The sequence below is a fragment of the Zonotrichia leucophrys genome, chromosome 3 (assembly GCF_028769735.1).
Source record: "Zonotrichia leucophrys gambelii isolate GWCS_2022_RI chromosome 3, RI_Zleu_2.0, whole genome shotgun sequence".
In the NCBI taxonomy this organism is placed as follows: Eukaryota; Metazoa; Chordata; class Aves; order Passeriformes; family Passerellidae; genus Zonotrichia; species Zonotrichia leucophrys.
In genome coordinates, this window is record NC_088172.1 from 79,242,020 (window position 1) to 79,264,414 (window position 22,395).

The 22,395-nt window shown below is 42.7% G+C and overlaps 2 protein-coding genes across 7 annotated transcripts in view; one reads left to right on the forward strand and one right to left on the reverse strand.

The window, feature by feature from the left end:
• PIGF (phosphatidylinositol glycan anchor biosynthesis class F) overlaps positions 1–5,773 on the forward strand; it is a 21,033-nt gene extending 15,260 nt beyond the window's left edge. For 3 of the 4 annotated variants that reach the window (XM_064708946.1, XM_064708948.1, XM_064708945.1), the window contains one exon: positions 3,271–3,639. In XM_064708946.1, coding sequence (XP_064565016.1) covers positions 3,271–3,384 — 114 coding nt within the window. In that variant the 3' untranslated portion in view covers positions 3,385–3,639. Of the gene's footprint in view, positions 1–3,270; positions 3,640–4,745 lie in introns of those variants that run through there. The other variant, XM_064708947.1, reaches the window with a different exon arrangement.
• RHOQ (ras homolog family member Q) lies at positions 3,741–20,970 on the reverse strand. Of its 3 annotated transcripts, none has more exons than XM_064708950.1 (5): positions 20,768–20,970; positions 20,560–20,618; positions 5,546–5,643; positions 4,714–4,809; positions 3,741–3,976 (listed from the first exon to the last, which is right to left on the reverse strand). In XM_064708950.1, exons 1-5 carry the CDS (start codon positions 20,926–20,928, stop codon positions 3,821–3,823), a joined length of 570 nt encoding a protein of 189 aa, XP_064565020.1. In that variant the 5' UTR covers positions 20,929–20,970; the 3' UTR covers positions 3,741–3,820. The 3 variants fall into 3 exon arrangements, with proteins under 3 accessions (XP_064565020.1, XP_064565021.1, XP_064565019.1); XM_064708951.1 differs by having other exon boundaries at positions 3,741–3,972; positions 5,546–5,710; XM_064708949.1 differs by having other exon boundaries at positions 5,546–5,710.
• Between the last annotated feature and the right edge of the window lie 1,425 nt (positions 20,971–22,395).

Here is a 22,395-nt window from a genome sequence, read left to right on the forward strand (position 1 = left end):
CAGAAGTGTAGCTAGGCCATGTGGCCTAACATCTTATTCCCCTGCTGCTGACCCAGCCCAGACATGACAGCAGTACTGGGGCAGGATATGTCAGCTTCCTCAAGGCAGAAGGGAGCATGATGTAGGAGGAACTGAGCTGGGAAGTTCTCAGGGGATGAGAGGGGTGTATTACAAGTCTCATATTTTAAGCAAGCAGAATGGAATCTCTAGGAACAGGCAGACAGATATTTGCTGCTTAGATTTTTATCACTTACAGGCAGTTCATACCAAGTCAAGGATTTTAGGACAAGTTTGAGATAATATGAAAGAGGGGGCAAAAGCAGGCCAATGGAGTAAGTCAAAGTCATTTAAAAAGGTCCAGAAGAAAGTGATTGGGTCTCAGAAAAATGAGGCCAGCAGCTAATACAAAATAAAGCAACCCACTTCCACAGAAAGAAACAACCCATTTTTGTAGACAGCCAAAATCATGTGAAAGTGGTGTTATTTTAGTGCAGCTGCTGTGCTTAAGAGCCATATCTTAATCTGTCTTTGATAACTTGCTGCTTTAGATATACCCATGGGTGCCTCAGGCTATATGTAGCCTAAAAGCCATCAGTTAAGAACAAAAGGTGCAAAAGTGGTACCTTTATTATTATTACCTGTTTGTTAGGGGGTTTTGCCAGGTCTTGAGGGTTAGAGAAAATGGCAGAAGGACAGCAACACTCTTAAGTCCAGGCTTTTAACTGCTGTGCTTAGGGAGTTTTCAAAAGGCCAAACTGCCCTCAGAACTACTTTGGGCTGTCCAAGCAGCACTGTAAGAATAAGTGCCTGGCCTAGTACCCCTCTGTTCCATGCCACTAGAAGGGATGAGGTGGTGTCTCTTTCTGTCTTATTCATAGATGGGGAGATGGCATGTTTTATGTTTTCTTCCCTTTGTTCCCTATCTTTTCCACCTGCCATTTGTGAGTGTTCCGAGGTCAGAGATTCAACTGTTAAGAGAGAGAGCTTGAAACTTTGTAAGGTAACACTGACTTTTAAAAACCAAAGCAAAAATTGAATGTTTTAGAAGACAGACAGAGGCATAATTGGTATTAAAAGTTACACAGCTATTGAAAAAACATGTCCCAAGTTGCAGTTTAGTCAGGTGAAAGAGGCTACAACAATCATCAGATATGTATTTAATCATACCATAATCACCCACTATACACAAAATAGCACAATATACAGGGTCATTGGGTCATCAGGGATATTTGCTCTCTAATTAGGGGAATATGATCAATTCAGAGTCCGTCATCTACTTATAGTTCTGGAAAGCAAATAGGCAACTACAAATTCACCTAATGTAGGTAAAAATTTGATGAAGGATTGATCATTGATCACTCAGCAAATCTGATGTAAAAGCACCACCGAGTTAAGAAGCCTTTGTCCATAGTTTTGTGGATATTGGAGTGGTATTTGACTTCATCAGTGGATAAAAAAGTATGACTTGTGTTCCATCTGAACAGTACTGAGTGAGCAGAAGGGTTTCAGAGACTTTTTTATTGTTTTGTCCTTTGGACAAGTGTAATATGCAAAATGCTAGAAATAATTACATTTTGTTTAAAAGTTGAAAAGATCCACCTGAAGTGTAAGTTTAGCCAAGGCCACAAACTTATGTGAGTTTCAAATGCATGTAAGTACTTACCACGCCAAAGCCTCTCAAGGCTTTTTATAGATGATCTACTATACACAGTAAATGAATGAAAACAAGCAAATCTTTGGCTTGAGAGGCAACTGCTGAAATACTCAGCAACAAAAGCAGCAGAGACAGAATGTATGAAAGTGAAAGAATGAAACAAGGTCAATAAAGAGTACCTAAGGCACCTTGTTTAGTAATCATCTTTGCTACACTCCTTAAGACCTCCAAATAACAAATAAAAGCTGTAAATGCTAAGGAATGTGAAGATGAAACAACTGAGGAGATTGAAGATGAAAGAGCAGAGGACAAAATACATTATTCTTTTTTGTAGTTAAAATTCCCATGATCAAAGGATGTGAATAAATATATTCTTTTAAGTGATAATGAAGTAAAGAGAAGAATCAGAGCTAGGAAAATGAATGAAAGGAGGAACCAGTACCATTAAGAGTAAGTTCATTTGATATTCATGAATTGCAAGTCAAAGTGAAGTAGAAAAGAAGGCTGGAGATTGGGATATTTCTTGTATTGTCTAGTGCATTTCTCAGTCTCAAGTACAATGGGAAGGGGGAAATATCCCCCTTAATTTCAAAAAACAAAAGAATAGGAGAGTCCAGTCCATACTTGCTTTAGGAATATGCTCTGTAGAGCAGGAACTACAAACCTGTCCTTGCAAAAAAAAAAAAAAACAGAAAAGCAAAGGAGAATTTTAAAGAGGCCTGAGAATTCCGTTTATTCGAAAATAAATAAATTCATTACTGCCCTAATTGAGACTTTCATCAAATGCAGTCTGTAGTGGACTGGTACTATAAGCTACATCTGATAACAAACTGGTTAAGTCTTGGTTTGGCCATTCCTCCCTGCAAATCAATACCAATTATTAAAAAAAAAAAGAGCAGGGAAGAATTCTATTACTACTCTGGGTCAGTACAAGATGGTTTGGTAAAGTGAGTCAGACCTATTGAGTTGGCTTCCTTTTCTTATAGTTGAAAATAGAGCATATAATTAAAGCTCTCTTTGACATAACTGGCTTACTACAAGTTTGATGATCTGCAAGATGTTCGATCAGCTTCCAAATTTGTGTTCCTTCCCTACTGCTAGCCAGAGGGAAATTTATCCTTTCATATACTTTTCAAGAAAAAAAAGCCAACAAACCTCTATCTATCTCAGTCTCTGGCCTTATTTGAATACTAATTCCTTTATACACACCTGAAAGTTTCAAAACACCATGAGAGATTGAAAGGAGAAGTTGCTGAGAAATCCGTAGGTACCCAAATGTGTACAGCAGAGTAGGAAGTCAGGTCAGCTGAATGCTTCTGGGGATATAAATACTTCTAAGGGGTGGTTTTTTCCACATAGCTTTTGGACTATCAAACTAAAGTCTGCAATAGCCAGAAGCCTGCTTACATCTTAATGCATATTAATTAAAAACTGTACAACAGCATTTAGTGTTCATGAAGATGATTGTTACACTTTTGGCATTTTTAGGAAAGCACATCAAGCTTTAAAGTAGAATAAGACTACTGTCTCTCAGTACCTAGACTTTGTGCTCATGAAGTACAAAAACCACAGACCTTTTCCTCATGGTCTGCTTTTGCCTTGTGTTCTCCCCTCAGGTATGGCCCATCTCCTGTTCCCTCGGAGCTACCTTTGGCTATATGGCTGGTCTGATTATTGCACCTCTGTGGATACACTGGAACCGGAAGCAGCTTACATACAAAAGCAGATAACTGGAGCAAAAAGAGACAAGGTATTTCTTTGTGCAGATTCCATACAGGCTGTGCAAAAGTTGGGGATTTTTAAGATATATATATATAGTCAAAGCAGAAAACTGTCCAAATTCAGTTAGAGTATTTCAGGCCAAGCATCTCCACTCAGTAAAATCACATAGATGCCATTTCAGCATGGTGCAGTTTTTGCTTCCTCTAGACTGTGTAACCCTGAGAGATTGTACCTTCCAGTCTGAATAAAATATTTGTAACAGATGTGGTGGCTTCTTATTACAAGTTCGTTGAGTTTGATTTTATTCCTCTGGATTTCACTGGTTGTAGAAGGCAGAAACGTAGGTTTAACTTTCAAACCTGGAACAAATTCACTATGTACTTAATGCATTGTATTTAAAATCAGTAGAATTTCACAGTAAGCCTGGCCATTGTCAAATGTCTCTCACGTGATCAAACAGCAGTTTATGCATCTTGAGCCTATTCTCTTCTTCACTGTGTGTTTCTTTGGAGTTAGAATGGCTATAATAGCTTCATCAAAAACAGTCTTCAGTCCTTTCTGTGTTAAAGCTGAACACTCCACGTAACAGTAGGCTCCTATCTGTCAAGAAAATAAGTCAATTCAATAGCAGTATGTCTCAGCTGTTCAATTCCATCTGAGCACTTCTGCTTTTTTTTTCTCCCCCTATAGCAACATTACAATGTTTGGCTGCAATCTAAAAAAAGTTATCTGAATGTGCACCCCCCTGTAGGAGAAAATAAATATTTATCTTTTGTCCAAAGATCTGGAAGGTATTTAAGTTGATTGGTTTCTGTGGGAAAGAAGTAAGTTCTATAGATTGGCAGTGGATGCCTAAGATATGGTTGATAATTAAAGAGCAAAAAATTATTACATTACTCATTTGTGTTTCAAAAATAAATGCTCTGTAAGTGTCCTGATAAGCATTATCCACACAGTAGTTACAGTGGTAGTATAACATTCTCAAATAGTGTCTAAAAGATGCTTCCAACATTTTGCTTGAGCAGGAGAGGTCCCTTCCAACCTCCACCAGTCTATGGATTTTAATTATCTTTGAGTAATATTTACATAGTTTGTATAGCTTTTACAAGTGTCTACACTGAAAATTAGAACTGTTACTGACAAGAAAGTATAATTACATAGGTCTACTCATTAATGTAAGTAAGTGTTGTTAACTGGTAAGCAGTCACAAGATTTCATATGTGGACTGCTAAAAGATATGCAAAAAGTGGTAAAGGAAGACTAAGTCAAGTAGAAATAGGGGTGTTTTGTTGTTTTGTTCTTTTTTACTTGGTTTCATTTAGGAGTATCCAGTTTACCTCTTTTGCTAACTTCTGTCCTTGCTCCACAGATACGGGCTTCTCTTTCATATCATTCAGTCTTGCCAGAGTTTTTGGGTCATCACGGAGATCAATCTAGCAAGAAAGATTGAAGTCATGCTGGAATACTTTCTCTAAACAAAAGTCAGCAGGCAATGATACCCTCTTTTTAAAGGAGAATCATTCAATGGAATATTAACACTATAAAAATGGAGTCATGGCATGATTCAGATTGTGGACCCTTCCTGATTCAAGAGCCCTCAATTTAAGTTGTGAACCTTCAATCTAGAAGGAAGAAACATTTATTCTGTAATTCAGCACTTCAATTAGATGTGATCATCTTAGAACACCAAATGCAGTGGCAGAAAGATTAACCCATAGGTAACACCAACATGTGGGTCACTTCATAAATGAAGCCCAGTCCACTACCCATGAGAAGCAAGAGGAAATTGTCTCGTTTCTCCCCTTTTCCTTTGCTTCAGCAAATATTGCATGTGACTAATAGTTGTAAACCCAAGAAATTCCAGTAACATGGGCATGAGCAGACAATTTTATTCAATAAGTCCCGTGACTTTTTAGAAAGTCACATGGGAGACATGCAGCCCATCTTGCCACCATGTTTACAATGGACATAAGTTTTTTTAACAAATGGGGATAGCTCATTGGAGAACAGCACGTATCTGTGTTTTTCTGCCACCTGTAAGGGTTGTTCCTCCAAAGGCAGAAGGAGGTGCTGCTCAGGTCCTGTTGGGCCTCAACTTCCAGCCCAGAGAAAAGGCATCATACAATGATCCTATTTGCTTAAATAAAAGTAGAACAGAACCAAATATACCTGTGTTCCTACTAGTAAAAAGGGAACATTAGGTGCATATTCCTTCAACTCCGGTACCCACTCTTCCTTCACATTTTGAAATGAAGCAGGGTTTACCACTGAGAAGCAGATAAGGAAGACATCGGTCATAGGGTAAGATAAAGGTCTCAGACGATCATAGTCTTCCTAAGGAAGAAAAATTCTGTTATCTGCAATATTAAATTGTTGCCTGTATTTTAACAGTTATATTCAGAAACTGTATTTGTATTTCATGAAGGTTGTTGAGGCAAACTTTCTGAATGTTTAAAACTATTCCAAGTTAGTTAGTGTTGCTGTTAGAGCAAAATTTACGTATGAAGATAACTATATGTGAATGTAAATATTTTGAAAAATGTGTTAGTACTGATAGAAATGTGCTTCTCCATGAGAATATACAGATGATTACCATTCAAAAAGTTTTCACTTCAGGAAAAAACCAAAAGGCTTATGGTTCAAACATACTTGCAGATCAAAGACTACTATTTGTAGAGAAATGAGCAGGTGTGACTGCTGTAGAGTCATCCAGGTTATACAAAGCTATACTAGATTAAGGCTGTTTGATGCACTTAAATCTTCTATTTTGGATCATACACAGAGGTGATATTTAAAGCCCTCCGTAGAATTTTGTTTCTTAGAAACCTTACAGTCCTGTTCCTAGTGTTCAGGGCAGTAGGAAGGATCAGAAGGGACTTCTTTTGTCTGACTGTGCTTTCTCTAGCAAGCCCAGCAAAGGATTAGATGGAACAGAAATTCAGAATCAAGAACACTATGGAATATTAATGCCTTTGTTTATTTGTTTGTTGGGAGTGTGGGAGAGGAGTTAGTGTGAAAAAGTTATTTAGGACATTTAGAGCCCCAGCATTTAAAGTCAGCAGTCCTACTGCCAGGGTATACCATACTGTGGCAAGACAAGTACCTAGGAGCATTGCCCCTCTTGTAAATCAGAGTTCTCTCTAGCAAGGGAGAAAGTGGATTTTTGCCTCATGTTTTAGCTAACAGCCACAGGGAGCATGCCCTTCTGCAGAGCTTCTCTCTGCAAGGCTTCCTTTGGTCTTTGGCAGTGAACCAATGCCTTACCATTCCTACTATAGAGTTTTGGTGGTTTTTGCAACATAGATAACTAAGACTGAGGCCAGGCATTGCAGTGACACTAACAAATGCTGGATTTATACCTTCCACAGTAAACACCAGTTTATTAGGGCTGCTGCAGCAGTTTCCCTTTTTCCATGTAAACTCCCCATCTTAATTAAATCTCACAAATATTGCAATGATTCATTCATTAAACATAGAGGCAGAAATGTAATTCAAGTCCATGTTTGAAATGAGACAGAAAATTAAATTTTTGTTTCCTTGGGAACAGCCACATTACCAGATTATTAACCTATAGTCACACCCTCAGAAACGCCCTTCATTGATTTGTTAGGTTTTAAACATGGTCACTTGAATTTCAGAAAAACTGTGAGAACATCGTCAGAGCAGTTTCTGCTTGGCTCATTTTTCCATTTGGAAGTCAGCAGCTGTGGGAAGAGAGCTGTTATTCTCATGAACTGGAGGAACGATAAGCACAGGCAGAAATTCTGCAGTAGCAAGGAGGTGATCGTTCCTTGTCATACTCTTGTGCCATTTTGAGTATCCACTCTAGCTTTGTAAACAGGCTTGTCAATTAGCTAGAGCATGTTAATTGTTGACAGGGCTTCCCAGTTTCACAACCAGAGTAAATGGCACCACTTCAAAGCTACAGCATTTGACAGGCCTTTTCCCTGCCAGTGTCAGGCTCTTGCCCTGATTCAGAAGAAAGAAACAGTAACCATGTCTCTTCCAAATGTGTGGACATTCATCATAGAAAGCAGAAATAACTTCAAAACACCAACACAGGAAGTTAAAACTCTTTTAGCATGCAGTTAGATTTTTTAGACATGTATTTTATGTTTCACTTCTACTGCTGAATATAGCTAGATCCTGCTCAGGGTTGCACTCTGTTTTCTGGGGTGGAGATTAAAATCCTGAAAGAAACTTCTCAACTACCAATTACTCTGTTCCCTGGAGTACAAAATCTGCATGAAAACACCATGGAGTGGACCCATCATTTGCTCTGAAATTCAGCTCTAAATCATATGTGGGGTATTAGTGAATAAGTTGTATTTTTAAAAAATCTACTTAAAAGCTGTAATTTGTTCCTACTGCCAAAGAGCTGCCATCCCTATACTCTGCATTTTCTAAAAATCTCATATCTGGATTAGGATAACTAGAATACTGCCTGCACTAAAAGCTGGAATGGAGAAAGCCTTTCACTGTCACCAGAAATTACTCTTAGTCCATTAACCCTAAAATAGCTCTTTAGTTAATCCGTTTCAAATTACAGATGGACCTTTTATTCATAGCAAATATTAATAATTTTCTTAAAGCCAATCTCAAGTGTGAACTCCTTTCCTGCTCCTGCATTTGTTTGTGTGCCTTTTGATTTATACCCTGTTCCACTTGCACTGGGCCAGCTGTGGGCAGGTGTAATTAAGAGTTAAACAGATGGCAGGTACAATGTGATTGGATACATCATGTGCCACAGCCAAAGATGTGTGTGCTCTTTGCTGCAGTGGCTTCACTGCATTTAAGCTTCCTTAAATTATCAGAGAATTTGGCTATACCCACCAGCCCTGCTGCTTGAAACATGCCAGTGCTCTCAGGCTCTCCTTTGAACCTTGTGTGTGCTCTGAACATCAGGTGTGCATTGACACTGGTATTGACACTGGTCCTGAGTCCTCCTGGGAGAAACCCTGGTTAAATTTTGCCAGCACCTAGTAGGACATCTGGGCTTAAAGACTCCTCCTGCCTCCCAACAGCCCCTTAGAAACAGCAATAAAACCTGTAAACTTTCTCTGATGTATTGGGCCAGCATAACTGCTACAACTGGTAGAAGAATCTGAAATACCAAATTAATTTAGACTGAATGTTAGAGAAGCCTGGAAAAATCTTATTGCTTCAACTATAATTTATTTCCTCAATCTAGTGTAAGGGAAATAAATGTGGTTTATTCTAAATTGAAATGCAATGGCAAAATTGATTATACTAGCCAGTCAACATAGATTCCAATTTGAGTGCATGTACATACCACACTATACAGCAATTAGATAATTAGACAATCTGATTGGGGGAGGCACTGCATATATATTTAGACTTTAAAAATATTTAAGGATATTAGCAGGAATATTTTAAGAATGTGAATAAGATGGGCAAGAAAGCCCCTAAGGATTGAAATAGTCAGTATAAGTCTCAAAAACTTGAGGCTTAATAGTGAAACAGCTCATTCTCCAGCATACTCTGGAGTTTAAAAAAAATTATTTGCTGAAGCAGGTGAATACAGAAAATATGAGGGCTATATTAACTTCAAACAAAACTGGATACAAGAATGTTGACTTAATTAATGTTCTTTGGAGCTGTGATCCCTCTAAAGGACGTGACACTACAGCAGGGCTGTTCATAATTTCCCTAGTATCCCTGTGGAAAGCCAGGACAGCTGCTAGTAGACAACAGACATAAAGAAGGAGATGAGATGAAGGAGCTAAGGACTTGGCTTCTCAACTACAAACAGCGGGTTTTGTTTTTAAAGTGAACAATGGAAATTCAGGCTTTAAAATTCCCATGTCTTCTTATAGTAGGCTGAAGGTATGTCTAGCATTGCCTTTATCTTGGTTCCTTAAAATCCTTTAGATCTCCTTTTCCATGTTACAGTACCTAATCATCTGCCTGAGATTTTCTGCTGTCTTTGTTTGAATACTGTAGTTTGAATGGTGAAGAGGATTTGCTCTAACATGTCCAAAATCTGGCTATTTTCAACATTTACCTGTCCAGAAACAGAGGTCTTGGGAAACTTTTTGTATGCAGACAGAGGAATGGTATTGTAGTTCCACAGCATTAAAATATTCTTCATTTCATGGGTTTGCTCAGACCAACAGCAGAACACAGTGTCCCATTTCTAGTCATGCATTTGATTTTGAAGTGATACTTTTGCCCAGTTCTATGGATATCAGCTGAGACACAGCTAAAGAAAAGGAAACTGTATTCCAAATTCTGCCACTGGCACAGTATGTAGTCCTGAGCAAATCATTATCCTCTCTCTGTTTGCATCCTGCCATCTGTAGGGGTTTGCTAGCTTAATAATGCATTAGTCTTTGCAAAGCACTCCAAAAGCCTTTGATGTACACAGCTTATGTGCAGTAGGATATTTTAAAAAAATAAACTCAGACAAAGTGGAGTATAATAATTTCTGGACAACCTTCTTGACCCACAGAAAGCACTATTTCTTTATATTTATTAGAACACTGAGGTGCAAGGTGCTGACATACAGAGGTTCTGTGAGTAGAGACCTTGTGGCTCCCCTGATTTATGGTATCATGCTCCTCCCAGCTCCAGTGGAAGTGATGGACACACAGACAGAGTCTGTCTGCAGAGACACCCCTCTGTCAGCAGTGTGAGAGCACAGGCCTCCTGCTCATCTGGAATGGTATTGGGGGCTCTCTGGCCACTTTGGAGAGATGGAAGGCAGGTAGCCCTTTGCAGCCAACACTTCCCACACCTTGACCAAAACCTTTGAGGAAGTCCAGGCCTCTCAGATCTGCCATTGCAAATCATGAAGACAATGCTAACCTAGATCTGTCTGGTTGATTTTTATTTCTTTGCTAGTGTTTTTAAGAAAATAGGAAAAACCAAATTATGGTGTATCATTAACACTGACACAAGAGCCTAAGATGTGTCATGTTTTAATTCACACTCATGTCTTGTTCTGACAGAACCAAAGTAATGAATTATTTTATGTGTTTTGCAGTTTAGGAATGAAATTTTAACAATGCATCTTCAGTTGTTATACTGATGTATCCTTGATAAACCTATTTCTATTCCAAGAGGTATAAAGTGGATGGGTGGAAACAAAATAAAGCTTGCACCACTGGAAGAAAAACCAGAGCTCAAAACCTCTGTGTTTGTGATCTCTGTGTTAGCAACCATCTGTTGCTTTCACAGCTTACAACAGCAATCGTAAGGAGAGGTTCTCACTCCCAGCCATCTGTTTTTAGAGGGGAAGCCAAAAATAGACATCAGGCAGAGTTGCTAGAGGAATCCAACCTTCATGCAGCAAAGGGTAATCACTACTGCTCAGAGGGGTGCAGTGAGGCAGAGTTTTGCAGAGTAAAATCCTTGGTAAAAGTCTGTTCTAACCACTTCATAGTAACAAGAGTCAGAAGTCTTCTCTTATTATGAATTGCCATATTTCAGTTTTTGAAATGCATTTCAAACCTGTCTTTCAAGACTGCATTTTTTACTTTTCCCTGTAATATTTTGGAAAGCATAACAAGTGAACCATAATGACTGATGTACATAAAAGTGGACTTAGTAACAACTCACAGCTACCTCTGGTCACATATCGCCATCTCCCCCAAATTATTTGGAATTAAAGGCTGATCTGCAGCTTTGCCACAAGCACCAGGCAAAGCCTCTATCTAAAGGTTTTGAAAGCAGCTGCTTGCTGCAAAAGTACCCCAGGAACCAGACTTCACTGCGCTGAATCACCCTGTGGTTTCTGGTTCTACAAGACGCTTGGTGGGGGAGGAGAGAGAGGGAAGTGGCCTGTACTGCCCCATGCCAAGCATAAATTGCTTCTCTGGCTAAAAAACACTCTTCAGATTTTTTAGTCTGGGCTGTGTAACACTGTAACCCTTTGCAAGGAAGGAGGGTGGAGCGTCCCCCAGGATGTGGGTTTCCTGGCACTGCCACTCACAAGGCACCACTAATGCAGGACCATTTGGCATAAAGCTGCAGTTTGGACTGACAGTGCATTGTCTGCTCAGCCAATTCCACGACCCAAGCTTTGCTATGCTGATGACTGCATTTGATTTTTCAGTTGTCTACATCTGTAGCCCCTAGCTTTTGAACATGCAAAACGAGAAAGATGCAGTGATTATTCCCTGGCTGCAGGGGAAAAGTGCACTACAGACCCTCTGTCTCTTCACAGGCTTCTGAGGATATAGCTTGCATTGCTAAAGAAAGCAGAATTGTCCTGTTGTGGTTTGTTAGCGCAGGTTTCCCAGAGAGTGCAAAGAGCTGTTGGTTTGGGCCCAGCATCTATTTTTAATTTATAGAAAAGTCTGCAAGTATGCAGAGTAAGTGCTCTTCCATTGTATTCTAAAAATGAAGTAAACTGATCTAAATCCATTTCTGAATTCCTGTGAGGAGGACTGTTCAAAGGACATATGAATTATACATTGAAAAAGCCCAGGGTTTGTGAATTACCTTTTTTTTTAATAACAAAACTTTCCCCCTGGCATATTTGAGAACTGTGCAGCTGCTTACATCTCTGAAAAGCTTTTCTGGATAGACAGAAATAACTAGCTGGAAGATGAAGCCTAGTTAAGATGAATTTTAGATCATTAGAGACAGGAAGGACAGCATATTTCTTTTATTATATACAAAATTGCCTTTAAGTGATCAGATTTGATCCTAGACTTAATATGGAATTCAGTACTGTCCAAATGCTACATCTTGCCATGTGGTGATGCCAAAGTACTTTCCTAGATGGTCTCAATAGCACACTCCCTTCTCTCCATCACCACGAGAACTTCAACTTGCTGGTTGGTTTTCTAAAAGTGAAAGTCCCTGAATTTTCCCTATGCTATATTATTTTAGCATCTGTATCAACAGAACATGTATCCAGCTGACTGCAGGCACAGTTTCACTTGAACACCTTCACCTAAACCTGTTGTTTACCCACTATGGAGCTCCTAAGAAATGGCAGAGTAGCTGGCATGGACAAACCCATTCACTCCTTGTCCATGAGAAATTTCAGTCCTGCTCTGCATTTTTCTCACTGTCAGTGACTTTATGAACAGCATTTTAAACACACCAGATTTCTGTTTTCCCCAGGAAGGGAATTCACCCCAGTTGTGTCTGCAGCCATGAACAATCAGGATTTTCCATTCTTATAGATGCAGCAAATAAAGTTAAAAAATAAAATGCACCCTGACACAGGAGTTCTGGACAGATCCTCTGCAGAATCTGCTCTTTGGAAAGATAGGTTCTTTGACTTTATTTTCACAGAAAATATGACCTGTTGTCACAGGCAAGACAGCCTACAGAGTAGAGTTGGTTTAATACAGTTATCCATATAATATCAGATATGTCTTTTCATTTGCTACCTGTATAAAGACTGATCAGACAAGAACACTGATCAGTTAGGTGTCCCATTCCCTTTCACCTTTTACAAATGAACCCCAAAAGCACATTCTTCAGTCCAGTGTTGAGGAACACATAGAAGATTACAGCTTTGCTGCCTCCTCAAGGTTAGCTCCCATCACACAACTTCTCAGGAGAGTGCCAGGGCCATCATGTGCACCTTGAATGAACACATCACAGTGAAAGAGTTTCTGGAATGAAAGGAGTTCCTAAGAGTCTTCTGTACCTTGTTTTGTATCAAGTCCCATTTGCTAGGGCTAGCAGCTCCCATTGAAGAATGTGATAAAACACTCAGCATATGTTAAGGCAATTGAAAGAAAAACCATAGGCAGTTTTTCTTAAGTGAGGAATTTTTGAGCCATCTCACTGCCTGTGGCTGGCCTATCTGTTGGTCATAACTAAAGACACATCCCAGGTCACACCTGGCATCCATCCCTTGTTGACTCCAACACTGAATGCCAACTGGAAATAGGACCAACAAGGAAGTAGCACTAAGTCCTAATGACGATCTTAAAGTATTCGTGACTACATCTAATTTAGAGCACAAGCTGCCTGAGGTACTCTGAATCTGTGTTTTATTCATGTGGAGCAATATACTCACCTAGGATGCTGACAGATGTTGCTTTGCTCTGGAGAATAATGCTGCCACCTGCATTTCTATGTGCACACCAGCGAGTGCCTGGCATAGCAAAGAATTATTGCACACGTGCCACAGCACAGATGCAGCATGGAGCAGGATTAAAACGGACTGGGGACAGTAACTGTAAAGTGTCAAATGACACAACCTCTTCAGAGCTGCTGAAAGTGTCACGTAGCACTCAGACATTTTTCTTAACACAACTCACCCAATCACCAATTCAAACAAATAGCCTGCTTATAAAACCCCAGAACAGAGCAGTAAATAGACACAGTTCTTCTCCTCTGTGTCCTTATTTTGCATTTTTTCTCATTAGGGGAGGAGCAATTTTGTTAGAAATGCAAGTGCTAATTTGGAGTCTTAAAAAAAAGTCCCGAAGTTCTGCCCCAAAGCATCCATTTTTGAGATGCTGAAGTTTATTATTCACAACAGAACTGCAGGATTTTGAACCAGTGTGCTTTGTATTATTTCTTAATTACCAGGTTCCTGGAGTCTCTATAAAGAAAAAGTACATCCTTTTTCCCCTTTAAATGAAAGACTAATTTCTAGTACCTCACAGATACAGAGAAAGGTTGATACATGAAGATAGATGAAGGCCAAAGATTTAAAGAAAACCCACATGCAGCAAAGGGCAAAACCATTTTAATTTCCTAGACTTTTGGGGTAGTGGTGTATGTGGGTAGGAGGAACTGGCTCATCATTTTGAATGCCCAGGACTAAGAAAACTTTGCTGAAGTAGGTTTTACATCCACTTTGTCCTTGTGTTCTTAATAAGGAACTGGAACAAAGTTTACTGAAATCAGCAGTAGAGCGCCAGCTAACACAGAGCTTTGGATTAGACCCTAACACACCCTTTTACATTGCACGTCCATGCTATGGAGACAGTGCTCCATCTAATTTTGTTTACTTTCTTTTAAGATGTAGTTTGGAGGCTGAATCAGGAGTTAGGCTATAAGTGAAAACTGCATTTTTTTTATATTTCTCCTATTTACCAAAATATGTAGAGTTCTTTGCAAAGAAAACAGATTTCAATGGTGAAGTCGGAGTATGGACCTGACAGAAATTCCCAGGGTCTCATATGTTCTCTATCAGAAAAACTCCACAAGCCATGCTACCTTAGCCAGTTGTCCCATTCCATCACCCCTGCCTCCTGCAGCACAGCTGTAGATTATCTGATACTCAGCTGAGTGCAGGTGCACACACCATCTTAAAATGAACTCTGGGAAGTAAGAGGATACGCAATAACAGTGTGCTGGAAGAGCAGTAACTGTATTCACTGTTGCCCTTTTAGCTGGTCATGTTTAGATAGCATTGTAGGATGCCACTGTGCCTCAAAGAAATTAAAAATTGGTAAAATTCAGACAGTTCTCTGTCACAAACTAAAGCATATCTTAACCTGGGAAAAAAGGGCTTTTTACTTGGCCATGTAATCCTTTAGCAAGGGTCCATCCTAGGTCAGTAGTCTTCATAAAAATGTGCTTTTAAGATATCAAAAGTTGAAGTTTCAGAGAACCTGTCAAACTTGGTTTGCTTTGTGTTCTTCATTTTGGTCTGCCATTAACTTGCTGGTAAAGTGGCAAAGATATCCTGGATCTACATTTTCAAGTGGATCCCTTAGATTTGATTTGAACATAACTCAGTGTCACTATTCAGAAGTACCGTGGGGCTTTCGGCACTCTGAAAATGAAATGTAACTGTCTTGAGTTTCCAGCATCTATCTAGTGGCTGCTTCTGGGAACTCAGAACACCATCTCCCATTCTGCACCTCCCCATCTGGCGATAACAGTGCTTACCTATCCTTCTAGGAAAGCTGCCGTGCTTTCAAAGCATGAGTCACAGCTCACGCAGAGGCGTTTAGATGCAGGCTTTGCACTGACAGTATTATTGTTGCAAGGCCATTTTTAATAACCAATCTGAAGGTATAAGTCTTTTTCCTTTTAAAGAGAACGCCTGTCTTTGCTTAAACCCTTATCTAGAGAGCTCTAAGCACAGAGATTGTTAGCTCAGGCACTTCACCTCCTCTTACACTGAAAAACTTAAATTCCAAAGGGAGAATCTAGGCATGTTTTTATTTTATCTGCATACATCCAGTTGTTAAATCTACGTGGCTGGCAACATCCTGAGGCACAGAGCAGCTTCAGCGGAGGCTGAGCTATTCATAGGCCAGCACGCTGGGCTGGGAGTGAGCTCATGAGCTCCCAGCCTCCCCAGTGCCAGCTGCCAGCTCGGCTGGGACATGGAAAGGGAGCGAGGCAAAATGCATGTGGGAGGAGGGAGGCACAGGGGGGGCAGGAAGGGGAAAGGATGTTGGCTGCTGACATTTCACGTTTAGATCTGCCAAAATCGTGTTGGAGGGCTCGGTGTTTACACCTCTGCAGTAAAGGGTGGCAGGCTTTGCATTGTGTGAGACTGCTTCACTCCAGGCTGACATTTGCAGCTACAGCTGCCTGGTAGGGGCAACTCAGAAGGAGCAGTGTGCTCTGGGGAGGGACATTTCTATTTTGCAACAGAGCAGCAGCTGCCTCTCTTCTCAGTAAGATACTGGAGTGGTACCTAGGGCTAGACCAGGGCTTCTTTCCAAAGCCAAGACAAAGAGGAAGGAGTATAAAGATTACTGCTATTTATTTATAGCAACCACCACAGGTTTGGGAACTATCCATTTTTAATCACCACACCTCACATACAGACACCTTCACATTTATAACCATTTGTTTCTACACCTCTCCTTAATGCAGACACTCATCTCCCTAATAACTGAGTTAACTTTATACACTTCAGCAGCTTGACCAACTTAAATATAAAATTGCTTTAGCATCAGGCCTTCTGTTACAACAAAAAAATCAGTTTATCTGAATTAAGATGGCTGTGGCTGCAACCAGTGTGACCATCTGGGCTGAGATGTGCAAAGAAGTGGCTTGTTCTGTGCTTGTGAATACCATGTGTTGTGGTACTGTTCTGGGGACAGGTGAGAAGGCACCAAGAGCTTCATTTTATCAGACCCTGTATTTGGGTGTTTAGGGCAGACATATAAAAGGAGAGCGCCAAGGAACACAGTTCACCTCAGCTTTGTCTGGCCAGGCCCCTCTAGTATCAACAGTAAGTGATGCTGAGGGATAGAAATGTTATAATGAGGCACTGCACCATAGTAAGATTCACCATACCCTGCTCTGCCCAGATGCTGGCTTGGTGCCAAATCTGCACAAAACAGTCATGCCATGCCTCAGCATCTCTCTTCCCAGAGCAACACAAGCAGTACAGGCTCTGCTACTGCAGCCTCCCCCATCCTTCCTCTAGATCTCAGCCATCCTTTACAGCAAAGACACAGGAGCAGAGCAAGGCTTCCTCCTGTATGCAGTCAGCACACGCTGGAAGAAAGGGACACCATGAATTAAAATCCTACAGTAAAAGGAACCGGCAGAAGGATAGACTCCCAACTCTCATTTTAAACAACAGCCTTTAATATAGAGCAAAATCCCCAAAAGGCAACTCCTGTGTGTCCTACCACTTACTCTGACCACTTGGGACATGGCAAAGGGACATGTGGCACCTCTTTGTTAGTGCTTGTGGATTAACAAAGAGGTGCCACATCCTCCAAAAATGTTAACTTCCTGAGACCTGGCAGTATTACTTCTGATATTTTGGAAGGGCAAAATGATAATCACTTGCCAGCAGTTCAAACATGGTGATCTTAACAGACCCCTGATGAAGCCATGGTTCTCTTCCCAAGCTGATTTTGCCATGCACCCCTGTTCAATGAAGAGCAGTATTGACCCACAGTCTCTCAGAAGAGGCTGCTGCAAAGCCAGAGGCATCACAGGCACCTCATGTTTAAATATCAAGTGCACTGATGTGTCTTCAGTGTAGGTAGGTGCCACAGTTCTCATCTTCTGGGGAAACCAAGACCTGCTCTAACCCCTTGTATGCAGCAAGGCTAAAAGGAGCTCCTAGCTCCACCTCTGGGAGGAATTGCTGGAGGAATGGCACCAAATTCCCACCCACCTGCCTGCTATGGGAGGCTGCCTCCGCAGCTGCAAGCCCAAATGGGCTCTCTGAGCCTCCACAGCCCAGCAGCTGTACTGGCTATTTTCTGCTGAACCAGGGCCTCAGTATTTTCAGACAGAGAAAAGCCTTCTTGAACTCACAAACACTCAAAGGCCTGTGTGTAAACTGAACTTTGTGAACTACTAGTGGCATTTTCCCTTGCTATATATATATTACCAGGGGAAAAAAATGGGATTTTAATAGGTTTGTTTTCAACCTACTTTAAACTCATGAAGATATGCAGCCTTATGTCATCGTTATAGTTACTACATGTGATCCTGTGTGTGTTGTGAGGAAGCGAGCTAGAAGTGAGTACTGGATGAACTCAAAAGCTTGCAACTCCTCTGCCAAAGCAAAGTCTGTCACAAGTTGCTAAATACATAACCACGCAAGTTAAAGAGACCCACACACTGATAAGCCAGTATTTCAGGGTGATGAGCTTGCTGTGCACTAGCTATGAATCAAAATCTTGTCTTTAATCTTTCTTCTGCTAACAGCTTTCTGCATTTGGAGTAAGTCACTATCTGAACTTTCTTTAACCCCTTTCACTCCTCTTCCCCCTGAATTGACATCTGTAGATTGGACCTATTTACTTTGTCCAGGGCTGGAAGTATAAACCTGCTGATGATTGTGAACTGCTTAGATACCACAGTGATCACACAGAGCCAAGTTTTATAAAACTATACTATCAGGCCATCTTACAGTAAAATTATTTGGGGCTGACAGAATTAGAAACAAAAGCACAGATGCATGCTGGCATAGAAATTCTAGCTTTGGGCAGCAATGTGTCCAATCCATACAGAAGTCTGTGGAAGCAGCAGGCATGTACCAGGTACAGCATGCTGTTTCCCCAACACAGAGAAGACATCATCAATTCATGTCTTTTCTGCTCTTTATATATTTAAGTTTTAATGTAAGCTTTCTATTATTGTGTAGCTTTGGGAAGACAGGCTTGTCAGCTGCTCTGACAAAGCAGCTTTTAACTGAATGAAGTTGCTGGACTGGCATCTTGATACAGACTCCCTTCTTTAGTTGTACTGGATGTTGGGATGGGGCTCCTGTGGGCAGTCTCTGGCACCCACCAGTTCCCCAAACAAGCTGAAGTGGGATGGGGATAGTGGTAAAGATTTTATCAGTACCACAGGTCTGACTAAAAGGGGAGTTTTGCCAAGACCAGATATATCTGTAAAGGTAGCCTCATTAAAACACCTTTTGTGAACTGAGGGTCCTCTGAATCAGGCCAACAAGATCTATTTCTAGGTGCCTCAAAAACTGCCCTGGAATTCAGAATTAAGATTTCAGCTTTTCAAAAACTGGGGAAAAAAGCTTACCTCAACTTTCTCTATATACAATTTCACAGTGAAAAGTTTTTCTTAGTGTAACAGGAACACCTTAATTTGCTGTTTGTTGTAAACTGGCCAGTTTGCCCTACTGACTTTTGAGGAGGCCAAAGGTCACCTGTGTTTGCAGTCAGCACATTCAGGCAGAGTGGGTACCACAAAGCCACCTCAGCTGAGGTTACACAGAGCTAACACATACATTAACAGCAACAAGCCCAGAACAAGCATCCCCAAATAAACTGTGCATATGTATAGAAGTGCTAGGGTCACTTTCACACTTTCCAATGCTCATTATAAAAAAAACCCAAATAGCTCCACACTAACCAATTGCTTTGTCTGAGCACTAGATCCTCACTTTGCAACCTACTTAAACAACATTTTAAAGCTGTGTCCTGAACTAATTACTATTCAAAAACAGGACTGTGATAGTAGTAAGAAACGCACTTAGCTGGCATAAATTTGACTAGCTTGTGTTTATATCAGGGAGATGACAAGCATGAAGTCAGTCTTTGTAGGAAGAGTGTGATCCTTCCGGGTATCAGCTTTCTGGAAATGGCGCTGTTTCCTACAATTCTCATGGAATTAATTTTTTTACTGATTTCAGGCCTAACAGAGATATAAAACTGGTTAAATGTTGATTCCCTAACTCAAGGCTATATATAGATCTAAAAAGGTACACTAGTTCAGGCAGCAGTTGTTCAATTAAGTACAGGAACAACATGGTTAAAATTTACAGCTTCAGTCTATGCGACTTCAGCGAGATTGTCTTACGAGTTGCTCTTTACAACAAGGAAGCATGTCTGAGGTCATGTGAGACCAAAGCACATGCTCACACTGCAAGAAGAAGTTTAATATAGGGAGTACACAACTTTACCGAAACCCATGCTGTGTTTCTGTATATGCCCTGCACCTCCTGGGCTCAGGCTCTTCACAAACGGTTTCGAATAAGCGATCCCCAGACAGTACTCTAACCCTGGAGACCAAACCTGGCTTCTGGCTGGTGCCATGCAAGTTAAGCTAAGGAAGAGATGATTTGAATCATGGAGCCCTTTAGAAACCACTAGACCAGTGACCCCTCCAAACAACCAGTATTTTATCCATCATTAAAGTTATTTAAGAGCCATGCTGACATCACAGCATCTTTCACAACTGGCTGTAATGATCTTAACCAAATTAATCACTTGAGTTGTCTGGGACAGCAAAAGAAACCCAGGTTATCTCAAAGGCAGTGGCTGAGAATTACATGTTGTTATTTTCCACCTTTAGTTCGAACAACTCTTAGTAGCTATTTGAGTGCTGTAAACCACAACCAAGGCAAGCTGCGACAGCCTAGCTCTCCATCCGACCCGAGGCGGCGGAGGCAGCGTGTGCCCTCTGTGCCGAACGGGGCGGATTTCCCCCCGAGAGCCGGCGGGAGGGTCGGCACCCCGAGCGAGGGCGTCTGGCCGGGGGCCATGCCCGGCCGGAGCAATGCCCCGCAGGCGCCGGGCATCCCCGCAGCCCAGCGCCGGCCGATGCCGTGGCGCCTCGGCCCCAGCACCGCTAAAAATAAAGCCCGTCTCCTCCTGCCCGCCCTCGGGAATCGAGGTTGGATCGATGGCTTTCTTTTAAAGCCGGATTTTATCAATCGCCCCCCACCCCCGCCAAGCCTCCTCTGAAGCGCCCAGCCCGGACCACAGCCCTGCGAATAACTTCAGCGCCGGGATCGCCGGCGGGCGGGGGGATGGGGCCGGGACCCGCGGGCAGCGCTCGGCACTCACCTGGCCGGCGGTGTCGTAGAGCCCCAGCAGGTACTGCTTGCCGCCGACGGTAACGCTGACTGCGAGGGGGGAGAAACACAGCGGGTGAGGGGGGGCAAGCCCGGCCGACCCCTGTGCCGGCCCCCCCGGCAGGGCAAGGCCGGGGGATGGAGGGAGGGCAGAGAGCGGCTGCCGCCCCCGGCCGTAGCGGGACCCCCCGCCCGCTCACCTGCGTAGTGGTCGAACACGGTGGGCACGTACTCCTCGGGGAAGGCGTCGTTGGCGTAGCTCATCAGCAGGCACGTCTTGCCCACGGCGCCGTCCCCCACCACCACGCACTTCAGCATGACCGCCGCGCTGCCATGGGCCATGGCCGGAGCCCGCCCTCATGGCCCCGCGGGCGCGCCCCGCCGAGCCGGGCCCCTCGGCATCGCCGCCGCCGCCGCCGCCGCTCAGCGGGCGCCCCCGCCGGCCCCCGCCGGGCGCGGCCCCCCCGCCATCCGCCGCCGCGCTGGGCCCGGCGGGAGCCGCCTTCCCCCGGCCGCGCCGCGCCGCGCAGGGAGCGCCCGCCCGGCAGCGGGGCCGGGGCCGGAGCCGGGAGGGGCGGGCGGGCGGCGGGGCTGCAGGGCCGGGGCCGCTGTGCGAGAGCGGCCCTGCCCCGGCCCCGCTGCCCGCACACGCATGCACGGCAGCCGCCCGCGCCTCCCCGCCCCGCAAGTTACTTGGGCGCTGCGGGCACCCCCTGCCCCGCGCAAGCAGCGCTGGCTCTGTGGTGATCCCCCACCATCGCCCTGCTCGTACAAAGGAAAGTCCTCTGCTATTAGCCCCTAGCTGTGCCGGTAAGCGTGAAAATAATCAAAGGGATGCGAAAGGATTTTGTTCTGCGCTGAGTTTGTTGGCTTTGGGTCTAAATTCAGTAGTGGAAACGGATTGAGGAAAACCAACGTGTGTCATTTGAACAGGCTTGAATACTCGGTGTCAAGGCTAAAGGACCAGAGAACAAGACCTAGAAAGAAATGCTGCATGAAAAATGAGTGAAATCATGCTCCCACTAGTGTCAGTGGCAAAAGTCCCACTGTTCAGTAGCACTAGGCTGTCACCTTAGCAAGCTGTTTCCAACTTCACATTTTCAAGTGATGTGAAATATGTCTACAGTCAGACAGAAACAATTGCCTTTTTTAGTTTAAAATTTTTCCAGATTTATGCTATAAGCCCTATCCAATTACAACAGAAATGGCACACAACAGTGCAAGCCACAAGGAGACCTCTATGTTGTGTAGTTTGTGTTTCTATTTGATCTGACATGCTTCAGGGAGAAAATAAATGCAAATCCCACACTGCACAAAGCTTATCTGAATATTCAATGAAACACATTTCCAAACCAGGACAAAATACAAAAGTTATTACTTTGCAAGTTTTTCAGCTTAGTCAATCAAGCTTTCGTGCCTTCAGACCACAGAGGGTGTGAGCAGGACATCCAAGACTGCTTGCTCCGGTGCTCTCTCATCCAGAGAGCATCAAACCAATGAAGGGACAGAAGATGCCCCAGGAGGTATTTCCTGAGCCCTTGGGAAATGCCAGCTCTAAAAGGAAGCTGGATTTACCAAGAAGTCAGTCAACTGGAAGCCAGCACAGGATTCAGCACACAAGTCTCCCAGAAAACAACTTTTCCTAGTGAGAAGATACGTCCTGCAGGAGTAGCTGTTTCAGGGTGAGTTATGGCACCTCACCCAGGAAAACTGCTTTGGAGGTTTCCAGGTATCCATGAGGGACTTGAAATCATGCAGATACTCAGTGGCCCAGGCGACATCCCCTTCCCCTTTGCTTGCCAATGTATACATTTAGGAGTACCCCACA